The 24,220-nt window shown below is 44.4% G+C and overlaps 1 protein-coding gene across 1 annotated transcript in view; it reads left to right on the top strand.

The window, feature by feature from the left end:
- ABTB2 (ankyrin repeat and BTB domain containing 2) overlaps nucleotides 1–24,220 on the top strand; it is a 194,821-nt gene that overhangs the window by 137,014 nt on the left and 33,587 nt on the right. Inside the window, exons 2-3 of the mRNA XM_024213861.3 lie at nucleotides 385–531; nucleotides 3,410–3,620. Of these exons, the coding sequence (XP_024069629.1) occupies nucleotides 385–531; nucleotides 3,410–3,620 (358 nt within the window). The remainder of the gene's footprint in view (nucleotides 1–384; nucleotides 532–3,409; nucleotides 3,621–24,220) is intronic.

Raw genomic sequence — 24,220 nt, 5'->3', positions numbered from 1 at the left:
TTTTTTTTTTTTTTTTTTTTTTTTTTTTTTTTTTACTGTGTAGACATATCTTTAAAGGCTTCTTTAGACTCTCCAAAGCTTTTATTATAATTTTACAATAAAATAATTTTACAAACTCCTTGTTTCCAGCATTTACAGGCTGCAAACAGTATCTGCATTTGCTCCCTAGAGCCCAGCTGCTCTGCTTCTGCCAATCAACAGCACTAATTGGTTCCAAAGACCTTCTGAGCGCTGTGGCTGAGTGAGCAGCATGCATTGCATTCCCCAGTCACCACTACAAACAGAAATCAGTGCTTTCAGTATTTCCATCCATCCCTGAATGGTGGAGTATTCCCCTGCCCTTGCGATTTCACTTGTAACAGGCCTGTTCTCTGCTCTCCCCAGGTGTGCTGTCTCTGCCTGCCTACTTCAGCCCCTACAATGATGGCTCCATAAGCAGTGATGGACGGGCCGATGCTTATGCCCAGCTGGAGCTCCGAACCTTGGAACAGTCTCTCTTGGCAACTTGTGTTGGAAGCATCTCAGAACTAAGTGAGTTTCAGCTGTAACTGATCGTTTGTTTAAACAAAATATGAGGCCTGCTGCTATTGAAGTCGATGGCAGTTTTGTCATTGGCTTCAGCATGAGCGGCATTGGTTCCATGTTATGTAAAATGTAATTGTTTCAGGGTGCTGTTCGTGGAAATCAGATTATGCCACTAGGATGTTTTATGCTTAATTTATGCATAAAATGTCCCCCTTACAGCATTTTATTCTTTGTCTTAGTGAATTCAGTGCTGGTGAAAGATCTGTTTCTAGCTATGTAGGTGCTTAAATGGCTTTCATCAGCCTAATGTCGGAGCACCAGATTGACAGCAGTTAGTCAAATGGCCACAAGTTCACTTTCTAGTTGTTGTACACTAGTAGATGCTTCAGGGGAAAGTTCAGTTAAACAAAAAAAATTATAAAAATGGGGAGAAGGGAAATCCTGAGAATGCTTCTGATATAATCAATTTGGTAAATCTCTTTTTTGTGAACAAACCCCAGATTTTGGGCCTAAACTACTTGACAGTGCTGATTTAAAATAAACCAAAATGATTTGTGTTTTCCTGGCCTGGTTTTCCTTGCAAAATTTCTGCTGGCACCACTGTCCCAGTCTCCGTCATCTGAAGGCTAATGAATATCAGGGGCTGGCCAGGCCCAGAGCTTGTGGTTTCACCATTTATTTTGCAACTTGCCTTAATCTGAGGTTTTTCAAATTCTTTTAACACACCTCTATTTATGCTGGAACACAAGGGAGCATTTGTAGCATGGGCCCATGATTGAATGCAGCTTCCTCTCCCTCTTTCCTAGTCCCTGCTCTGGCCAGCTTAGTCATTACGTCTAGTGAATGGATGTCCTGATATAGTCACCTACTGATTTTAAAATATGGTCTGGAGGTTGCCAAAGAAGTAGGGAGTGGGATGTTATTCTTTGCTGAAAATTTGAATTCCAGATGCATTTCTTTTCTGATCATGTGGGATTCAGGATTAGCACCAAAGCTAGAAGATGCATAGGACTCTTGTAAGAATGTTTGGGTCTTAGGGAAAGATTCAGGAGCTGCAGAAATGGAAAGGCAGAGACATTAGGAGGTTTTTTCCTCTCTGGAGTCTACTTGTAAAATGAATTTACTATGCGACGAATGAGTGCACAGCTTCACGTTGTAAAGTGAAGTTTTAACACCCTATCGATCTGACTCACTAATAACTGCATAATGCTCAGACATACAGTAGCCATGTGTTTCCCCAGCATGTGTAATATCAATCCCTAAAGTGTTCAGCTGCAGGCATCGTAGTAAACTTGGTCTTTTTGCTGTTAGACCTAAGTGGATTAGCCTAAGAACATCCTAAGAACTGCACTGGGAATTGGGGTGGGGGTGAATTCACATTTTGTGTGGCTAAGTTCACGGCGCCATCTCAGACCCAGCTTGGTGTTGGTGGCTCTTTCAATTCCATCCTTTCCCAGCATTGTAACCATAGAACACAATGGAGGAACATTTCCTGTGAAGATTCTAGAGGACTGTAGAACATAAAGCAACAGAAGATTCCCAGGGAATAAATAGATCCTGTGCATATATAGTATTCTATAGTAGTGGTTCAGACTAGTGCTACAGGAATACCACTACTGTAAATTGTAACAGTAGTGGTATTCTGTCAGGCTACTGTAGTGTTTGTAACGTGGTGTGTGCTATGTTTAAAGCAAGTGTCAAATGAAGAACACTTGGGATTTATATAGCCAAAGGTGGTCTCTGCAGGTGCTAACCCACAGCAGCTTCCTGTTCTGAGGGGGAAGGGTTAGTGTCTTCTTAATAGCAGCTGTGTAACATAGACTTTCCCCCTCCCAGTTGCCTAGTCAGGGAGTCTTCCAATGTATTGACACAGGAAGGTTGACAAGGGTTCAGAATCCCCAAGAACTGAGCAGCTCGGACGGAACTGGATGCTTTCTCCTTGGGTTTAGACCTCTATCAGCATCAGAGAGAGACTTCCAGCAAGATCTGTGAAAATCAGAGAGAGAGAAATATAAGGACTGACCCTTTAATAAGGGAGATGGATGTTGTTACTCCTTGGAAGCAATCTTCAGCTATAGAACAGTGAGGAGGATAAGAGAAGCAGACACCAACAAGAAGGGACTTCCAGCTAGGACAGAGGCTTTCCCTCTCTCTGTCATAAGAACCTGGGCATAAAGTTGGGACTTGAGGGCTAGTTAGGTGGCATCAGATGGCTCCAATGTAGGGAACTGGTCTGGCCTCATAACATGTAGAGGACAGGGAGAACCAAAACAAGCAACCTACATGGATGCTGCCTCTGTCCCCTTGCATAAATTATGTTCCCAACCCAGTGCTGACGTAGGATCTTACAAAATGTATTTCATTAGCCAAAGGCAGGCAAGAAACCCATGGATGTGGCTTCAGAAGAAAAGAAACAGCATTAAAATAGCAAAGAAAAATAATGCAAAATCATCACACCTATCCCTGATGATGGGCAAGTTTAGCAACTTAAATAGTAGTTTAATTCTACCATTGTCTAATGGCTAGGAATTTAAAAGGAAATTAAATTTCCATTGCAATAAACCAGTTGTTCTCAACCTATTTACCATTGTGGGTCGCATATGTGGCCCACAATGTGTTATGTGGGCTGCATCCAATACTACCGGTGTGGCCCTGAGGATGTCGCATGGGCCGCAGCTCTGTGCTAATTGGGCCGCAGGTTGAGAACCACTGCAATAAACTATAAAATGGCAGCTCCAGGACCTGCCTATTGGCTTAGTGGGTAAATAATAATTACACACAAAGAAGGCTTTCTCAGTTGCCAGTGATTTTATTTGGCTGAGAAAATAAGCATACGGGTTTGGATGAACATTCAGAAATGCTTTTCCTGTCCCCTTTTGTGCAGGTGACTTGGTATCACGAGCAATGCACCACATGCAATGTTTGACCACCCTCCGCCCCGGCATGAGCCCTATCCGGCAAACCAGGCAACAGCAGCCCATTACCTGGTCCCCTGATGCCCTCCATACCCTTTACTACTTCCTACGCTGTCCTCAGATGGAGTCCATGGAGAACCCCAACCTGGATCCGCCAAGGATGACCCTGAACAATGAACGGTAGGGAAGTCTGTTAACTGTTAGCAGTAAAGAAGTCAGGCCAACAAGGCCTCCTTTTGCAGAATAGCTCAGGGCTTATGTGCAGTGCAGTTTGTTTGCAGGAGGCTATCTATCAGGCATCAGTTATTCCTGCTGCCCAGCCAGCATGTGTCATTAGCCTTGCCAAGTTTACAAAGTGTTAGAATTGGAGCTGGGAAGCAAGCTGCTTTCTCAGACAGCCTTTTCCGAGCAAGACATATACTGTATATCGCCAGCAAGCCTTGTCTAGGGACATTGCCAGGAGTGCATGTGGCTGCCTAAAGCAGTAAAGACCTTACCAAAGAAAATGTTACCTTCTCAATACCACTGATTAATGATTGTCATCATTCTTGGGAATAGGAAGGTTGATTGCAGTGGAGAGCCTGAGAGGGATTTATGACCACCCTTCCCGGGACTTATTTCAGTTGCTGCTACGTGTCTAGTACGTGGGAAACTTACACAAGAAGCCAATACCCAAATAAAAACAAAAGGGCCACCCTTACTCGTGCCAAGCAGTACCTGACTCTGCAAGTAGTCTTCTTATTAGACCTGGTTGGCAATTTTCCAATGGAATATTTTTTAATTAGGAAAGGTTGATTTGTCTAAATTGGAACGTTCTGTGGGCACGTATTGATTTTTGACTAAATTCTGACAGAAACCACATAGGTTTCTGACATAGCCCTGCCTGGCAGCCAGGTTTCAAAACCTGCCTGGGTTCCTGCTGACTCACCCACCCAGCTCCTCAGCAGCCCACCTAGCAGGCTGATGGGGAGCCTGGGAGTCCAACTCCTAGACTTGCAGCTCTTTGCCAGCCTGGACCTCTAGGGCTTCCTGTGTTCCTGGTTCCCAGGGTCCCTGGTTTCGGGGCAGCCCACCAGATGGATTGCTCCCGAGCTAGGGCTTCCAGTCTCCTAGCTCCTTCAGCAAAACAAAACTTTGGTATTCACATTCCACAAACAATGTTGAAATTTCATTTTTGTTCCGTTTTGGAATTATTATTTTTTTAAATTTCTGAATGTCCCATGGAACGGGAATTCCAGTTTCTGGCCAGCTGTACCCAGGACATGTTAATGTGGCTTCTACTGTGTGGTGCATTGTTAGCCTGGCAAAAAGTCAGGCACACAGCATCTCCCTTTGCCCCCTTTGAGAGCAATCTCTGGCTGAGAAGCATCCTAGGCTTGCAATGTGTTAGATTCCAACTCCCATGCCAGGTGGCCACATTCTCAGAATGAAAATGCACAGCATCTTTCCGGCACAGGAGCAGGGGAAGGGATGATACCTGCCACAGATTTATTAACACTGCGGCCCCTTATTCCAACACCAGTGTCCTCCACTGACCCCAGTGCCCCCCTTGTGCTGAGTGGCAGCAGACGTCCAGGGCCTTATAGGTCAGTTCTCCAGTGGAAGAGAAATCGGTGATATGGAATCCAGATATACTCTAAGTGTAAATTTGCTTTATTTGCACACATTCACCAGTCCTGGGATGAGATGGTCAAACAGCATGCAGGGCAATCCCTTCTTTTAGGCATCTCAGCCCAAGGATGTTCCCAGGGAGCAACTCTGCCTCAAGAATGTATTCTTATCAGAGCCCAAGGCAGACAGCAAATTCTTCACCTGCTCACACGGCTCCCTGTCTACCCAAGCTGCCTCTATATCCAACCTTGCATAATCCAAACTAACAACAACCCAGCACAGCTTCCCAAGACTTACGTGTCAGCCTGTCCAAAATTTGCTTGCAGGCTAAGAACTTGGAAGACTGTGTGTAACAGCACCACCAAGTGACACCTGCCATAACGATATGATAAAAACAGTTTCTACTGTCGCTCTCAAGCGCCCATTAATTTAAAAAGAGATGTTTTTAACTTACAATTTTTTTCTCACTTAAAAATAATAAAATAACAAATTTAACATCTAATGTCATTCTTAAAAGTTAGCTGAATGTCACTTTAATAACACTAACAGAGAAAATAATTTATAAATCACAACAAATTGGCCTTTCCTTACACCCGCAGACAGGGTCCTTCGTGACTTTCTCTTCCCCCCCTTTCCCAGTGTGGACACGAAGCAGCCCATTTCATGCATTCATCCCTTCTCATCACCTTCTGGGCTGGTGCCTCTGTCAGGCCCCACTTTTGCAAGCCTGAGTGTTGCTGCTGTTGCCATTGCTGCCAGCCAGGCCTCGCTCCTCCAGGCCTGATGGTGGTACCAGTGCCGCTGGCCAAGCCCCGGTGGTGGTGGGTGGTGCCTCCAAGCCTGCTGCAGCTGCTCTCCCCAGGCACTGGTGATAACAGCTTCTGAGCAGAGCCCACAGCAGGACCCATGGGTGAGGGAGAAGCTGAGCATAAAAACGGGTGTCCCATTTCCTGGTTCCAGGTTTCCAGGACAGAATGCAGAAGTCTTGGAGGGGAAAAAGGACATCTGGTTACTTTATCCAAACCTCAACTGCTATAATTTCAGCCGGGGTGTCTTTATTGTAGATTTTAAAAAATGGCAAATGAAGAGAGCACAATTCTAAATTATAAATCTCTCTGATGGGGAAAGCAGAGTGCACATCTCAGTCTGAAAGATGTTCCCTCTTGAATCCCCTCACAACCCTACCCCTTAGAAGACTGTCAGGAAAGTTCCTTTGCTCATCTGGGCAGACTGTCTGTTACTACGTTCTTGTGTGGCACCAACCCCAACAGGGTCTCAGTTTGATTGGCGTGCTATGCTACTGTATTCCAAAATAATAATTCTCCCTGTACTGATGACTGATCCTCTTCCAGAAGAAACTACAACCTTAAAAAGATCTGTCTGGTGGGAATAGAAGCAACTGGAGAGAACCAGTGTGAGCTTGTGATAGAAATAAGAGGAAATAAGGAGTGCAGCAGGTTTCATTTTAAGTTGTTTTATCTAGAAAGATAAAGAAAAAAGTTACATGGTTAAAATAGGGAAGGGGATGCAAATGTAATAACTGCAAAGTTGGCTACATTGTTTGTCCTACCAATCTGAAAAGGTCACACAGAGTACGTCTACACTACAGTAGACATACCCAGTGAGAGTAGTTGATCAGAATTTGATGTGGGTTAAAACATGAATGCCGTCCCAGTTTTCCACTTTTCCTCCACGCCTACATCCCTTCTATGATCCCCAGAGCTGGGTTAGAGAATGCAATATCAAAATTTCAATGCAAGCTGTATGTCTATTTTATGTTTAAATCAATACTAGATTTAGTATCAGCAGCAGGTTTTTGGAATATTTCCACCACTTACTTCGGATCGAGACTTAGGTGTAAGGAAATTAAAAGTGATAATTTTTAAAAAATCAAAAGTTTGTCATTAGGAAAAAAAACCATGAGCCTGAATACACTAGATTAAATGGCTTCAAACTTTGATGGAACCTGTGTAAATCAAACGGCCAGATATACCAACAGCAACTAACTTCCAACCCCACATGGAATCTGTTCCAGGATATGTTTGTATGTGTCGTACCCCATTAACTCCAATCCCTGTTATTTAACCTGGCTAGTGGGGTAAATATTGCTGGGGACACTTTGTACATGAGTCTGTTTATTCATTCCCAACTAAAGGGAAAAGACGGTCGAGGTTGCATGTGAGTGTGCCAGGGCGCAGTGTGATAGATGAAGGCATTGATTCATCTACTCTGGCTTGGCAAAGCTGTGTAGCCAGCCCTTTTATTCTTTACTGAGCTGTGCTAAATCAGCTTCAAACTCTGCATTGCTCTATTGTGCATTTATGGTCGCTCTGGAATATGCTTTTAATGTGTACTGCAAATCTGGGCTATTTTCTAATGAAAAATCTCAGTCATGAACCAGGACAATAATGCTGAAATGCTTTGCAATTGCTTGTGCTGTGGTTCCTGGGCCGCCATGCAAAATCTATCAATGTTTTTAAAAAGCCCTAAATTTAGCAAGGAGGGAGACGATTATTAGAGTTACAGGTCTAGTCGTGTAAACTCAGGACTGATTTTGAGAAGCTCTGAGCACCTACAACTCCTATTTACTTCAGTGGGAATTGTTGTTGCCCATTCAAAGCTCACAACCTATTAGCCATTTGCTTTATCAGATGAGCGCTTTGTCAATCCGTTTTATGCCACCCGTTACACTTATGAAGGGACATGCTATGAAAATCATTGCAAAATCAGGGTCAGAAAGGACTTTTTAGTGCTTCCCTCTGACATTGGGGGGAATATATAATTCACTATCCTAAAAACCATCCCTGGTGGCTGCTGTCATGTCTAGGCTGTCAAAATGGTGCTAAAAACATATTGCCAAACTACAGAGCTGCTGATACATGCAGACTCAGCACTACGGTGACCAGATGTCCCGATTTTATAGGGACAGTCCTGATATTTGGAGCTTTTTTTTTTATATGGGCTCCTATGACACCCCTCCCCCCCATCCCCGTCCTGATTTTTCACACTTGCTATCTGGTCACCCTACTCAGCACCCTACAACCAACTCATTCTGAGTGCAATTCATGTGTATGTGAGGGGTTGCGAGAATGCACATATAAAGGGGAAGTGCAAACTGCATGTGAGAATCCCCATGCAAGTGGCCTGCACACTTAGGCCACCTCCGTTCACAAGAACATGCAAACTGCACCTCCTTGTCCACGGTAAGTAACTCCCTTAGCAGCCAAATTGATGAGACCAAAAGTGGTGGCAGTAAATGAAGGGGTAGAGATAGTGAGAGCCATGTGGGAGTGAGAGAAGCCTGGGAGCCTCTCTGCAGGTTGGCAAGTGGCAGGAGCCTCCTATTTAGGACTCCAGTGTATATTTTCACATTGAAACCTGGGGAAGCTTGTTGGCTGGTGATGAGGCTCTGTGATGTTCTGTTTCCTGTCCAAAGGCAGAAGGCAGCACTGAGAGCTTGAGTAGGAGAGCGAAAACAGGCAACAGTAAGTAAAAAGCCTTGAAACATTGTCCCTGTTGAAAACATCATGTTTGTTACATGACTGACTTTGAACCCCATCTTGGCCTCATCCTCTGCACATGCAGAGTACTGTCTGCTGCATTGTGCCAAATGAGACACCTGGGGAGGTGTTTTGCAATTTGCAAAGTGCCACACCTGTGAAATATCATGGCAAACCCACTAGACAAGGATCTGAGATGTGAGCAAACCTCTTTGCATAGCAACAAATCCCAGATTGCCTGAGGGCGTCAGAGCTCGCGAGTGTCATATCAGAACACATCTGCCTTAGTCACTGGCAAAAATGAGTAGGCACTGGGCACTCATATCTCTTGGGTTTCACAAAGATCACACAGCAGCCAACATATTTTCGTTGTGTGAAGAACAAACAGAGGTGTGGCTCACTCCCCAAGCTCCTGCCCTGTTTTTTCCCCTTGCTGATGTCAGTATGGCTCAGAGTGGTTCCTAAACTTGTTACTAAGGCGACCAACTGCATTTTGTCTCTTTTGGGGGGAGACCCACCATTACCCCTGCTCCCCTTCTCAGCCTTCTGCTTTCCCTCTCCTCCCACACTTGGCTCTTCCAGCCCTGCCCCCTCCTACAGCCCCAGCCAGCCCTTCTCTCTCGACAGCCAGGCCACCATGGCTACCAGACTGCTGACTGTCCACTTGCTGGCTCCGGCCACTTCCTGCCTGGGTCCTGCTCCCCATGCCGCTGCCTGCTGGGGAAGTGAGAGCAGGGGGCAGCAGCAGCATGTAGGAAGTGACTGGCGCCGGGGAGCAGACAGCTAGCAGCCTGTCAGCAGCCTGTCCCCACTGTGTGCACCCTGGAGGCGCTTCCTCCATGCTGCTGCTGTCTGGATCATGCTCCCCAGGCCTCTGCTTGCTGCCCAGGGGAAGTGAGAACACAGGGCAGGGAGCACCTCTGGGGCATGTGCAACCCACTTAAACCTTTCCCAGGACCCGTTTGAGAAACACTGGCTCGGCGGGTAGCATTCTACGTTCCGTGATCATGTCCCATGCTAATAGTGGGACTATGGGGCACTGCACTTTGAGGAGGACACTCCCATGTTAAACCAAGGGCCCTTTTCCCACTTCTGCTAGCTTTCCAGGTGGAATTTAAAGATAGTGTGGTGTTTTTCAAAGGAGTAGAAGATAACTTTGGTATCTGGCCAAGATTCCTCTGTCAATACAATAATAATACTTATCTCTTAGATGATAGATCTTATGGTATACTTATCTCTTCATCCATAGATCTCAAAGTTCTTTACAAATAAAGGTGTCATCATCCCCATGTTACAAATGGAGAAACTGATTCACAGAGAGGTGAAGTGACTTGGCCAAGTTTGCAGAGCAGGGCCATACCAGAGCCAGGAATAGAAACCTTGTGCCCCATGTAGCTCCCAGGCCAGTCTGCTCACCACTGGACCATGCTGCCTCCAAAAGAGGATGGGGTGTCCCAGGCTGTGGGTGTGTTATCACATGCCTTCAATGGTTGCTGCAGGGGAGAGAGCATGATCTTCTAGGACTTAGAGCAAAGAAGTAGAATGCAAGAAACTTGAGTTTTATTCCCTATTGTGCTGCTGATTTGTTATGTGACTTTGGGCAAGTCAGTTAACAACTTCTGTATGAGGAGAGATTAAAAAGACTGAGACTTTTCAGCTTGGAAAAGAGACAACTGGGATATGAGAGAGGTCTATAAAATCGTGAATGGTGTGGAGAAAGTGAATGAGGAAGTGTTATTTACTCCTTCACGTTACAGAAGTACTAGGGGTCACCCAATGAAATTAATAGGCAGCAGGTTTAAACAAACAAAAAGAAGTATTTCTTCACACAACGCACAGTGAACCAGGGGATGTTGTAAAGGCCAAAACTATAACTGGGTTCAAAAAAGAACTAGATACTTTCCTGGAGAATAGGTCCATCAATGGCTATTAGCCAACTGAGTGTCCCGAGCCTCTGATTGTCAGAAACTGGGAGTAGACAATAAGGGATGGATCACTCAGTGATTGCCTGTTCTGTTCATCCCTCTGAAACACCTGGCGTTGGCCACTGTCAGAAGACATGATATTGGACTGAATGGACCATTGGTCTGACCCAGTGTGGTTGTTCTTATGTTCTTCCTGTGCTTCAACTTCCCTATTTGTAAAAAGGGGATATGATACCTTCCCCACCTTAGTAAAATGCTTTGAGATCCTCAGGTGGAATGTAAACCCATAAGCCCAAGATACCAGTTTTCTGCAGCGATTGTCTCTTGATAGCACTGCTTTGTAAAGCACTTTGGAATACTTAAAAATAAAGTCGAATCTTGTCTATCATCACTGTCAGTGGAGCCAGTATTGTCAGGGCTTTATGAACTGTCCAGGTCGCACTTGTGTCATGCTTTACACACTCTCTGCAGTGTGTTATTTTATTCTGAATAACAGAGAGTATAAAACACTCTGTGTCGGCAGAGACTCAGTCTCTGCATGCATTTGAATCTCTCAGTAAAAATTTTATTCCAGAGCTGATGGAGAAGGCCCCATTCAGCCAGCAGTAAAAATTCAGGACTTGCCAGCTTCATGGAAACTGACTGTTTCTCGGCTGGAAAAGCTGTGAGCACTGCAAAAAGCCATCCATGACTACACAGGGGCCCAGCTCATAGGAACAAGAGAAACTGGTTCTGACTGCTGGCCACTGGAGGTGTTCAGAATGCTTATGTCAGATTTTGCTGTTCACTCAGAGGAGGCTGTTTGTGAAGCGACTGCCAACCAGGCTGCTATCAGTCAAACGATCTCCCCCACCCCCAGTTGGATTGAAATGCCTCAGAATGGCTGATGCTCTTTCTGCTTTCAGCTGGGCAGCTGCTCTATGTACCAGGTTCAAAAGTGACCTAAGAATTTCCTACTTCAGAGAGGAGCCCCTCCCATCTGTTACCTCATTGGCACCAACGGCCATGAATAACATTCAAGCCTCAGTTGCCAAAAGGGCCAAACTGGAGAAATGTATAGACGTTATTGCCATCATCTGTTGCCTCTCAGTGCACACTGTGATTTGCCGGGCAGCAGAAGAAAGGATGACCGGTTGAGACTAGCTGTTTTCCTTCTGTGCCTTCTGCTGTATGGAGTATGTGCAGCAATGCCTGCTCTGCAATGCGGTTCAGTGGGGAAATGCAGCAATGCTGATGCTCCCAGAACCCAGAGGAAAGGCACCAGCACTTTATGGTGCTAGCTTCTCTCAGGATTAAATGTCCCTTAAATATTGAGACAAATGGCGTAGCTTGTTACTAAATAAAGAATTGGACATTTATTTGACAAAGTGCCGGAGCCAAGGTTTCACTAGCTAGGAGAGAAACCAGAGATGGGCCCAAGTCATTAAGTCCAGATCCACAATCAAACCGCAGTCCAGACATGCCTAAAGTTGATATTTGCTCAGATTTGGTGGTCAGCCAAACACATACAGTAGTTTGTGTATGTCTGTCTTTAATCTAGGTAGCACAGGTAACAATGCAGTGGCATGGACTTCAGAGGGGGGCCAGCAACTCTGGTAGGCATCCAGTGTCCCCAGTGGGCTTGTACTGGGGTGACTATCCAGTGCTGAAGCCCATGCCACCACATCTTCACTACTATTGTTAACCTGTGCTAGCAAAAGGGAGAAGTCTTCCCCCACTGGATAGTATTGCATCTTGAAGTGCTTAATATGGAATTTACACCTTCCTATGAAGCATCCAGCATTACACAGAACAAGATACACAGTGTTCCAGCATGGCTACTCCTGTAGTCTTAGGACACCCACCTGGAAAAGCTTCTCATTTTGCTTTTTGAAACAAAAAAAATTAAAAATACTTTCGTCCTTATACACCCCTTTCACCTCATTGGTGAAGTGCTTAGGGATAATGTCAATTAAGCCTCTCAATCCCTTACCTGATTGGCAGATGTTCTCTTCCTCTGTGTATAGAAGACATCTAGCCAATAAGAGTGTGACTGCATTCTAAATATTTATGTTTTAGGCTTGATGCAGGTGAAGTTTTATGGCCTATTATACAGGTCAGACTGGGTAATCACAGAGAGGTCCCTTCTGGCCTTAAAAATCTATGAATCTGTGTTATTCATTGAACATCGTCACTTATTAATGTAGCTTGCCTCAAGGAGGTCCTGTCACTTGCCATTGTTGCATGGCAATCCACTATCAGAACCAGAAAGAGAACCCAGGAGTCGTGACTAACCACTAGAGAACACTCCCCTACCTTGATGACAGTTACTGGGGTGAATTTTCTGAGCTTGCTGCTCTGACCAGTGTTTGTTTGGTTTTGGGAGATGCATTTTCAAGGCCCCTGAGAAGTGTCACTTACTATCAAGCTAGCAGAGGCTTTTTCAGGAGAAACTTATTTCTCAGGTAGATGTTTACAGGTTCTCAACTGGCTACCAAAAGGCTTCCCCCCCTCCCTGCCCCCCCTCCCGGGTAGGTCTACACTTAAAACACTGCAATGGTGCAGCTGTGCTGCTGTAGCACTTCAGTGAAGACACTACTGTGCTGACATGAGAGCTTCTCCCGTTGCCATAGTTAAATCATCTCTGCGAAAGGCAGCAGCTCAGTCAACAGGAAAAGCCCTCCCATTGGCATAGCATTGTCTTAGGCTTAGGTTGATATATCTGTGTGAGGGAGAGGGGATTTTTCACTCCCCTGAGTGATGTAGTTATACTGATGTAAGTTTATAGACCTGACCTCAGTAGCAGTACTTTTACAGAAGTACTCTGGTCTCATGAAGTGTCATGTAGTGCAATAGTGGAACCACAAGCTGTCTCTTGGATCTCCTTGGAAGAATCCTCCCTAATGCAGGTAGAAGAGGGGATTGGACTAAATGACCTTCTGAGGTCTCTTCCAACCCTAATATTCTATGAAGATATTTGTGTCCAAATTCTTTTTTACAGCCCTGTCCTGTTGCTCACTGTGCCCATCTAGAACACAGTTTGATACATTCAGCTCAATGAGCCATGTTTCTGAGATTGCTGGCAATAAAATTACATTTGGAGAGCTCTTGTCTGATGGGGCTGTTCTCTCTAGGCCTGCCTCATCAAGCACTTGAGAAACTGGCTATTGTTTCACTTTGAAACTGGCTTTATGGGTGTGTCATCCCATAGTTCACTCTGAAGTTTAGTCTTTCTCTTTCTGATTGGGAAACTGCATCTTGTTTTATGCCTTATTTTGATTTATGTCCAAATCTAGTTTCAGCTTAAGGGTAGCTGTAGCCATGTATTTTTCAGGCATGTGGAACTACTTGGATATGCCCAATAAATATACAATATTGTAAAAAAGAGCTTCTATGTTTCAACTTGGATTTTGAGAGTTGATTTCATTCAAGTTCTAGAAGCTGATAAATATTAGATTTTTTTTTTAAATTTATGGGAGATATTTTTTTTATAAGCTTAGCTGTTTATTTGCACGATTAATTTAGAGGCATGGTTACCATGACACTGCATGGTAAATCAGTGAATTGTCTCTGGAAATTATTCATATTATTATATATGTGAGGCATAACATAAGTAGGTAGAGAATTGCTTGGGCCCTGATTGAGCCACTTGCCTTGAGTAGTATTGTACTATCGACCAGACTGATATTCTTAATCATGTTGAATAGTTCCTTAAGCCATCAGCAGTCTCACTGAAGTCAATGTATGTAAGGGTATCACAGTCTGGCCTTATCCAAGTAGTTCCACTGATAACTCCAGAATGACTTGTACAGTACTACTCAAGGTAAGAATGGGTGACAAAAATCGAGCCCTCGATTTGACCATGGACCTCGGGCACCCAATTACAGAAATCTGAGACAGAGAGGTAAGTGATTTGCCAGAGGTGACATACAAGTCTGCATCAGAGCTAGAAATAAGAACTTGTATCTCCTACCTCCCAGTCCTGGCCTCTAACCACTAAGCTATGCTTCCTAATGTAGATAAGGAGAATTTAAGAAATAATTTGAGTTGCAGAGATACCACTGGATCACTACCTGCTGTAATTTGCAGCCACGCAACACCATTAATTTCAGTGATGTGACTCCAGATTTAGACTGGGGGGGATTGAAAGCAGAACGTGGCTCACTCTCTTTCCCCTTTCAGCAAATATGTTAGACTAGAATATATTCCATCAACAGAATGTGGTTTCTCCCCAGTGTAATCCACAAACAGGAGATTTGAATCAACTCAGACATGTAACTCACTTGAGTGGGATTTGTCTTGCAGAGCAGATATCCTTTTTTAAACCGGCAACCTGGCATTTACAGTAAGCATTTGATGAAAGCAGTATATTTTGGTTTAATAATCCACTATCAGATCACAGAGGCACACAGTCATGAATAAGGAACTGTGAAGCACAAATTGCTAGGGCCTCCTTTCAAAGATATTCCTGTGAAAATCTAGGATTACCCCAGTGGGAGTTTAGTTTCTAATCTCTGCAGGGCTAAAGAGTGAGGTGATGGTGGCTATTGTCATAAAATATACCAAGTCACGTTCACTCTTCAGAACAGCTTAGCTGTTAGCTTCCTTCTTTGTTATGAAGATGTTCTTAACAATAAAAGAGGAAGCCAAGGCAACCTGCTAGCCACTACTGATGAGGGGTACTTGGCTGCAGACTGTCCTTTATTTAGTACTGACATTGTTTAAGCACTGACCAACTCCTTCCTCAGGAAACAGGCAAGTTCTGCAACTTGAGGTCTGTAATATACTCCAATAGGAAATATTAACCTCAATTAGGAATAGCAATTGTGGGGGTGGCCCAGAGAAGAAACTTGGCTCCATCATCATTCTTTACATTTAGTGTGCATTCAGCCAAAGTGCTCTATGCCCTTCACCCACATTAGTTAATAGAGCTTTGCAAAACTCTTATTATATTATCTTTCATGACACACGCCTATAGAATAATTGAAGCAGGTGGAGGTTAAATGACATGCCAGCAAATCAGTAGCATAGGAAGAGAACCTTTGAGTCAAGACTAACTCCAGTCAGTCCCCTGTGCTGTTCACTACACACACACTCCCTCCCAGAGCTGGGAAGAGAAGCCAGGGGTCCTAAACCTCACTCACCTTCTGACATCCCTAAAATGTCTTTGCAGTAAAATAAACCCCCAACAATTTTAAAAAGTTTCCTTGGGTTTCCTCCCCTCCCTTTGTGATGTGTACTGGTTAGGCTGATCTTTGTATTGTAGAATAATAAACAATGAACAATAAAGGGAACCTGATATTGGAGACTTCTCATTGTACCAGCCCTGGGAATACATTCCAAATGTGCCCTTTAGTCACCCAGGCACTCACTCATTGTCACACACTTTCATTTTCATCTGAACAGCTGGAAACTTAATCTACAAATAGCAAAGAATTTAACATTGAAAATCTTGAAATTGTAGTTACAAGAACTGCAAATGGGTAGCTTGCAGACACTAGCTATTTCTTACTTGCTAAGAAGCAGAGCTGAAAAGTGTTTCTTCAGTTTTAAAACACCTTAATACATGTAGGGGACCTGATCCAAAGCCCATTGCAATCAGTAGGAGTCTTTCCATTGATTTTAATGGGCACTGGATCAGGTTTGGGGGTGGAGGGGGTTAATTGAAAAAATGCTCATCTAGGTTAGAAAACAATATTGTACAAGAGAATGTTCTGTGAATTTCTTTATTTTGCAAGTACAACAATTACTGCCAACATTGTCTAATAAGAGAGAAATCATAAGGCAAACTGCTATCTAATGGTAAACAGAAAATACTGATCTGACCTGTGTCAAACTTTTGGGGGCTACCAAACATGAGCTAACAAGTGTTGCAAGTTTGAAGCGCCAAATGCTGTAATTCCTCACGCTCACTGAAATTCATGGGAATTGGCAGTCTGAAAATCACACAAAGGCGGCTGCTGCATCTTGAGTCATGGTGAGCCTGCCTGCAGCAGGGGCCACAAATCTCATTACTGGTGACATCAGAATTACAAGAGCTGGCAACACTGTGTTTCTAAGTGACTAGTGCACAGGTGAATGCTCACAGCGCACTCAGCATAGCTTGTGGTTTGTCTGCAGGAGTCCTTTTTAACAGGCTGTGATCAAAGTGCTTCATTCTGAATCCCCATCAGGCTATGCAAACTGATCAGTGCACCTCATCACCAGCTGTAACACATACAAAGAACCAAGCAAGGGTGGGACCTAAGGCTTCTGGAAAGAAGAGACCATGTGACCATCCATTCCAGTGACCCCACCCCTATAGGAATGGGGTAGCGATTGTGAGATTCCCCCTTCCCTTTGGATCTAATGACTGGAGAGGGGGGCTGGAAGGGCAGTTTTCCCCCACATTGTTACCACCCCAACAGCAGGTGGGTATGTTTGCCAGAGAAAGAGCCAGAGCCAGCCAATGAGTTGCAGAAACTGGCAGGCTTCCCCTATTTAAGGGGTCCCCAAGTGATTACGGTCTGAAGCGGCTGCTTCCTTTTCTTGTACCCATGACTGACTTCGGACACACGCAACTCCATGCCCTCAGAAAGAACTGGCTGTGAAGAGCAGTGTGTGAATCTAGCCTGAACTTGTCTGATGGCACCAAGTCAGCACGATCTTCTGATAGATAGAAGTTCTGTCAAGACTCCAGATTCCCATGCATGCAGGCAGAGGCTGCCAGTGCCAAAAAGATGTTGGGTGCAGCAGTTAGCCATTGGCAAAGGCTGAGTAATTCCCCTCTGCTGAGCAATCGGCAGAGTAAACTTTGGAGACCGCCCTCTTACCTTCCTTCCCAGTCAGAGCTAGGATGCCTGGGAGAAAGTGAACATTAAATGAACCGGAAGAGTGTAGAAGAAGCAGGGAAACTACAGCTGAGAAGTGGAAAAGAAAAATAGCATTTCGGATGGGGTCAGCTAGCAGGGGTGGAATTCACAGTCGGCAGCCAAGGAGCCTCGCTAGGATCAGTCTCAAAAGAAATGAACTAAATTATTTCCCAGACAGGTCACTTAGGAACACTGGCACATCAGCCTATGATTCCTTCACTAATATGTCTGGGGCTATCAATCTCATGTACTTCCTCTGCCCAGGTCCTTTTCCCGCACATTGGAGGCTCTACACTCAGACCCCCATGTGCACTCTGCATTAATGTCTATGCCCCACAAATGGGATTTTATATTTTCTAATAATATTTTGACTATGGAAATTGTTGTGGCTGCACCAAATTTCCCTCCGGGGTTAAACATCATTCCTGTGCAACTGAGTGTACAGACCAGTTAGTAAGATTTGATCATATGACAAATACAATATAACTTTCTATTGTATTCTTCTACTGAGTCCATCACTATGGTATCTCACAAAGGAGAAAAGGAGCAACATGAAGAATACTCTATTCTTATTCTCTCTCTCTCTCTCTGTCTCTCGGATGTGGTCTGAGTACATTTTCTTCTTTTGTCTTTTGTTCCCCACATTTTGTTCATTATCATGGACAGGCCAAGTAAAACAGCAGGTGGGATTTACATTAAGATAGGAAGGCAGTTACATTTGTGGTCAGGCTCAACTCTTCTTGAAAGGACTTTCAGAGCTGTGGGCATTCTAGTGAGAAAGCTTGATCCCTGGTTCTTACAAATCTTTTATAATTGATAGCTTCAGAGTACCTGACGAGTGTAGCTGTTGTGGTTGGTCCTGGTCCTGGATGGAGAGGCACCCAACACATTTAGAAATTCAGTGTAATCAAGTAATTCTAGGGACTGATCCTGCCACCCATGTTCATGCGACTCAGTAGTGGACTCAGAAAGGACCATTCATAAGGGTTACCGGATCAGGCTCTTATTTTGTATAGCAGCTTTCATTCGCCTTATAAAACGCCCTCCTCAGCAATTTGTCGAGAAAATCCTAGTTTATGTGGCTCACCCAGATTTCTCAGCTAAATCCCTATTGAAGTTCTTTTTATTTTGCACACACATTGTGTCAAATCTATTGACACGCCTATGTGAGTCACAAGGGCGTAATTTACAGCTTGCTGTAACTCAGCTCAGAGGTGATGTGGGTTAGCAATACGAAGTGATCAGAGAAATTAGTTGGAGTTGGGCCTGCTTCAGCTATTGCTGCTGTACCACTATATCAACGCCTTGTTTACACTCTCAGGCTACTTGAGGACTCACTGGCAGAAGTCCTATCTCATAACACTATTTTACAACTGTGTTTAGCTACAACATTGCAGCACTTCCTGCCACAGTCATTAATGGTCACCACCAAGTCGGGCTACCACAGCTGGATGGGATGTATGGGGTTAGGAGGAGGGTGAATTTATTTTATGCTGATTTAGTTTTCTCACTTTTCTGAGTGTCAGAACCAACACTGGAAAGAGGGATTCCTCGTCCCCATCTCCCACACACATTGGATTGCTTACTCTTTCTTTGTGTCTGGAACACAAACACCTGGATGATGACTAGAGCAGCTTATTCAAACAGATGGTGCAGAGAAGTACAGAGTTTTTGAATGGTAAAACAGAATTGTTAAATTTAAAAAATTAAGAAAAATAAATCACCTGCATTATGTTTAGCAGCAGGATTGGTACATGTTTCACTTCATGCTGTTCGATCTCTCACTGTTGCCTCATTGGTTTTAAATGTGCTTTCTGACAATTGAGATTGAACAGGACATAATGGGAAAAAATATCATTTGGCAACAAGGGAAACCAACATCTTCATCTCACCATGGGCCAGACCTCAGTCCATCTATTAGCCAGAGGTTGGAAGGCCTCTTACGTTGCTGGAGCTGCCATTTTGCTGTGCTCTTAGAACACTTGAGAATGAAGAGCATTGATCAGTTAGGACCTTCTGGAGGTGAAGATAGCGGAGGACGACGTAAGGATCATTCGTCCATTTTAGTTGTGTATAAGAAATTCCCCACGGGAAGCATGAGAATGGTGGTTCACTTGGCCTATACAAATAAAGCAAATTAATAGAGCCCTGCAAATCCGCAGGTATCCACTTTCTATCCATGGACCATTTCTGCAGATACCATTGCGGATGTGGATACAAATTTTGTATCCGCGCAGGGCTCTGACAGTAAGAGCCGGCGGGCAGCTGTGAGGAACCATGGTGTGGATCCTCCACCTGCCCTGGGCAGAGGGCGTGGTGGCAGGGACGGGGGCTGGGGTCTGCTCGGGCCCCATGCCCAGGGCAAGTGGAGGGTCCTCCCTGGCTCCCCACAGCAGCCCACCCAGCTCTTACTGTGGATGGGCTGCAGCTCTGAGCCGCCCACCGGAGCCGGGTTGGGGAAAGCCGCGCTGGCAGCTGGAGCCTGGGTCCCTCCACCTGCCCTGGGAGGGGGACAGGGGCCGGGGGCTGCTCGGGCCCCTTGCCCAGGGCAGGTGGCGGGTCCACTGCAGCTCGCCCCTCAGCTGCCAGCGCGTCTCTCCCGACCAGGTTCGGGGGTGCCTCAGAGCCTCAGTCTGGCCCCTGGTGTAGAGCCCTGCAAATCCGCGGATATGCACAGATAATTTTTGCGAATCGAATGCAGATACACATTTGTGTATCCATGCAGGGCTCTACAAATTAAATATACATTTAAAAAAATCGGGGGTACAGATAGCTTATGGATATAGAGAGGTGACTGGGAAGTCGTTTTACACTCCTATGAGCAGCTTGTACTACAAGTGCTATGCACACTCAATTTGCTCTTCATGATATCTGCATACCTATAACACAGAGTACCAGAAGTACAAAACCATGGCAGTGTCACTAGTTGGTATGCAGGAGGAGCACATGCAATTATTCCTTATGCATCTGAGTGCGCAAATACTTCATTTGCACTAGAAGTCATGGTAACTGTGCACACAATTGCATGTTCATGTTCGAAGATCAGGGCCTATATGTCACTTATTTATTTGCAAGATTCAGTTCATAAAGAGTCCCCATATCATTAGTGCCAGCTAGTGAGATTGGCTTGTAGTCTTCAGTGCCCTAGAAATACATGTGTGTTGTTGAGTAGGAGTGAGGAGAGGGAGCTATCTACAGTTTCTCCAGCAGGTTGATGGTTTTTAGTAATATACTGGCTTTGTGTGAATGAGTGAGGGATGTTGCCCTCTTGGTGCTGGCCCACAGAGAGGTTAAGGGACCTGCTACTGTTAGCAGCTAAAGGAGTTTTCCTTAAACTCAAATGGTAAAAGGTTGTGTTTAAGAAGCTGGAGGAGAACCCAAGTGTGTGATTTATCTAATAATTGTGGCTATTGCCTGAAGCACATAGATTTCATTACAACAGGAGCTTGGCAACCTCATGCTATGAACCTGAGGAGTACGACTGTTTGATGCTATTTATCCAAAAGAAAAAAGCATCATGATTAATAATTCATTTGAGATGGTGGCAGGTTCATATTATCCAATAGGTGCCAAAAACTGCACAGCATAGCTTTGAAGGTCTCCTGCCTAAATTCTTCATGATAAGGCCAAACTGTTACCTGCTGAAAAGCTCCCACGAGAATGTGTGGTAAAACATCCAAGTATAAAACCAGCATTTGACATTTACCGGCATTTCCTGTTTATGGACATTCTTATGGCATAGTAGCCAAAAGACTCTGTCCAAAGACGGTGTGTAACATACAATTAATTATTATACACTTAAAGGTGGCTGAGACAGAAAGTAATTATCTGAAATCTGTGGCTATGACTCAGGGTGCCACTTTCTGATTGTCTGAGGCTTAAAGGATGCATAGTACAAATTTACTATGTTTGAAATTGTAGCGCTGGAATCCCTCCAGTTATGTCTGTCAAAACTGTCACTAACTTTCTATCTGTGACTGGCCTTCATAGAGATACTGGAGGTATGTTGCACAATGAAACAAACATAATGGGTTTGAAATTGTGAGATTTCCTTTCTGCCTTAAATGTAGCGAAGAGAAGGGGTTCATTAATCCATCACTACGTTTTCAAGCTTGGCTCAGCATGATCAGTAGCTAAGTATAGCAAGATGGCACCTAGCTTTTGTCCTCTTTAATTTCAGAGCCCTTCTTACTACTAATAATAGTAATCATACCTCTTAATCTCAGTCTCTACCATTTATTTAATTAATTATCTCTATGCATTAGGCAAACATTAGTTAATTAAGTTCCCTGACAAAAGGGGGCGTGTATATATAGGGGTCATTTCGCTCCCCACTGACATGCAAACACCTCTGGATGAAGCTGAATAGCTAGCTGTTCAAGAGTGCACAGCAACTCTGCACAACAGTTGAGGACAGGAACTGAAGAATAATATGGAATCTATTTGAAACTGGCATTTGGCTAGGAGACCAACATTAACATTTGTGCTTTTTGCAAAAAGTGCCATAGTATCTCATGACCACAAATGATCAGACTCTTCCTGTTGTTTTTCATTTAAAAAGATGCCATGTGTAACACTAGTAACCTCACATGTGGGCATTGATTCATCACTTTGAAAGAAGAGCATCCCCTACTGATTCACAACCACCACTTCTTGCAGCAGCTTGGTGGTCTCCTGTCCAAGTAAAGGCCCGCTTGGATTCTGCTTGCTTGATGAGACCACAGCACAGTACTGCCAGAGCCTGAGTAAAGTAGTAGCAGGCCTGGGTGGAGTGAGTACATGATTTAGTCCACATATTCTATTGCAGTACCTCAGCACTGAGCAACACACACTGTTCACTTCATCTGCGTGTATTAAATGGTTGCTCACACCTCCAGGCCAAGTCAGTTTCTGGAACTCTTTCTCTGACTCCAGCTAATTATCAACAACCGAAAAATTAACTTTTCATTAGGAAAACGCTGGCATCAACATCAAATGGGAATTGTGTTACACAAAGGCCACGCTTGCAGCAACAGCACATTGCACAGAAATGCAACATCAATCAAATGCTTAAAAAAAAAAAAAAAAAAAGAGTTTCATTTCAGGAATAAGCATTGCTGGTATCAGCCTTTCCTCTTTCTTTAAATTAAAGAGTCTCCTGTTAGTCTCAGACAGTCTAGTGCTCCATACAATGTTGTTTTGTGTTGGAAAATTCTCTTTTGAAATATTAATTATGTTCTGGCTGGTGCTGTAAGCTAACTGGAAATGATTTCCTATTTATTGCCAGAACCATTTGTCTAAATCAGGACTGTCTTTGTTTGTTTTACAGTTAAAACTAATTAAATGGCTTTATATATTTCAGTATCGCAAAAAAAAATTGTATCTTACTGATACTTTGTTCACACTGTTGTAATTTAGGGGCTGTCAGCAGTTTCCATTAAGAAGGGCAATCGCCCATCTTCAGGGTTTTGCAACTGGGCCCTGAAAATCTGTTCTGGAATTGAATTGGCAAACAGGTCCTTGGCTCCAGAAGCAACATGTCTTTTAAAATACACAATTGGCAAAATTCTGAGTCACAACTGAAAGGCTTGTTGTCTCTGTTGATCCCTTTGATGCTCCTGGGAAGTATAGTGAACCATATCATGACACTGGGCAAATATCAGGAAGGGGAGGTCACAGTACCCTATGCTGAAAAACCACACCATCCCCCAATAGATGCTGCCCTGACCGTCTCAGAATCCATTTGCAGGCAGTGTGGTCTTCACATAGTCCTCTACTGCAGCTTCTGGAGTGGACTATAGGAATCAGCTCTTGGTTTTCCTGGCCACAGAATCTATGCTAGTGCGGGAGCAACAGACCACTCCATTTTAGGCCTTCCACCCTCCTGCATATATGGCAACCATGTAGCATGCCGGTGCAGCGCCATCCCTCTTCTAAGGCATCTCTTTGCATGCGTGCTAGGATCAACAATGTATACATGGTTTTCTTTCTATGGATTTTTTTGTACCTGTAGCACTTGGCAGTATTTCTTAAGGGAACTCAGTTAGGGTATGTCTACACTGCAGTGGGACTGAGTCATCCAGCCCTGGTAAACACTTGGGCTCGCATGCCTAGAGAGTTGAGTGGACTTGAGAGCCCAAGCTGCAGCCTGAGCCGTAGCATCTCCACTGCTATTTTTAGGGTGCTAACACGAGCTCCACTACAGCAAGTCTGTTTTCTTGGGCTATGAGGCTCGCTCCCAGCTGCTATACAGACGAACTCTTTGGCATGGGACCACCAAGGGCTGGGTTGGTCTGAACAAAAACAAAACATTGGAAGCTTTTTGGACCTTAATCCAAACTTCCCAAGAGCCTTTAGGCTGAAGAACCAGCCTTGAAATCTCACAAAAATGGACTTTCTCATGAGACTTCCAAGGCTTCTCATTTCCAGTTGGTGCATGAAATGGGGGGAAATGGAGGTGGGTGGGAGAAGATGAAGGGAGTGTTTACAGATTCTTGGTTTGAATTGGCTTGAGGGACAGGTGAAGAAGGTTCAGGTCAGCTTGCTCATCCTTCATTAATTGTGGGTTTTGAAAAGAGAATAAACCTACAAGAGGAGGGGATGCAGGCTAGCCTTTTGGTTAAGGCACAGGGCTGAGAGCCAGGAGTTGTAGTCCCCACTATGACAGTGACCTCCTGTGTAACCTTGGGCAAGTCACTTAAGACCTAGGACTTTTAGAGCTGTAATAACAAAATGCCAAAGTAGCAGTGTCTGGAAGGCATGGAGATTATGCCTCTTCATGAACACTGCTCAGGCATATAAAGCCTGGGGGTAGGGGGGAAACAGAGGGAGGAGTTCCCCTTGCTTCACCTGTTCAGCAGGTGCAGCCATTGCTTCCCTCAGTGCAACCATCCCTGAGGGTAGGGCCTGCCTAGGCTCCACCCAGAAAGAGGAAA

This window comes from Terrapene carolina, unplaced genomic scaffold (genome assembly GCF_002925995.2).
Source record: "Terrapene carolina triunguis isolate 2854851 unplaced genomic scaffold, T_m_triunguis-2.0 Scaffold96, whole genome shotgun sequence".
NCBI lineage: Eukaryota > Metazoa > Chordata > Testudines > Emydidae > Terrapene > Terrapene triunguis.
Note: the sequence above shows the minus strand (reverse complement) of the source record. Positions and strands in the feature narration are given on the sequence as shown.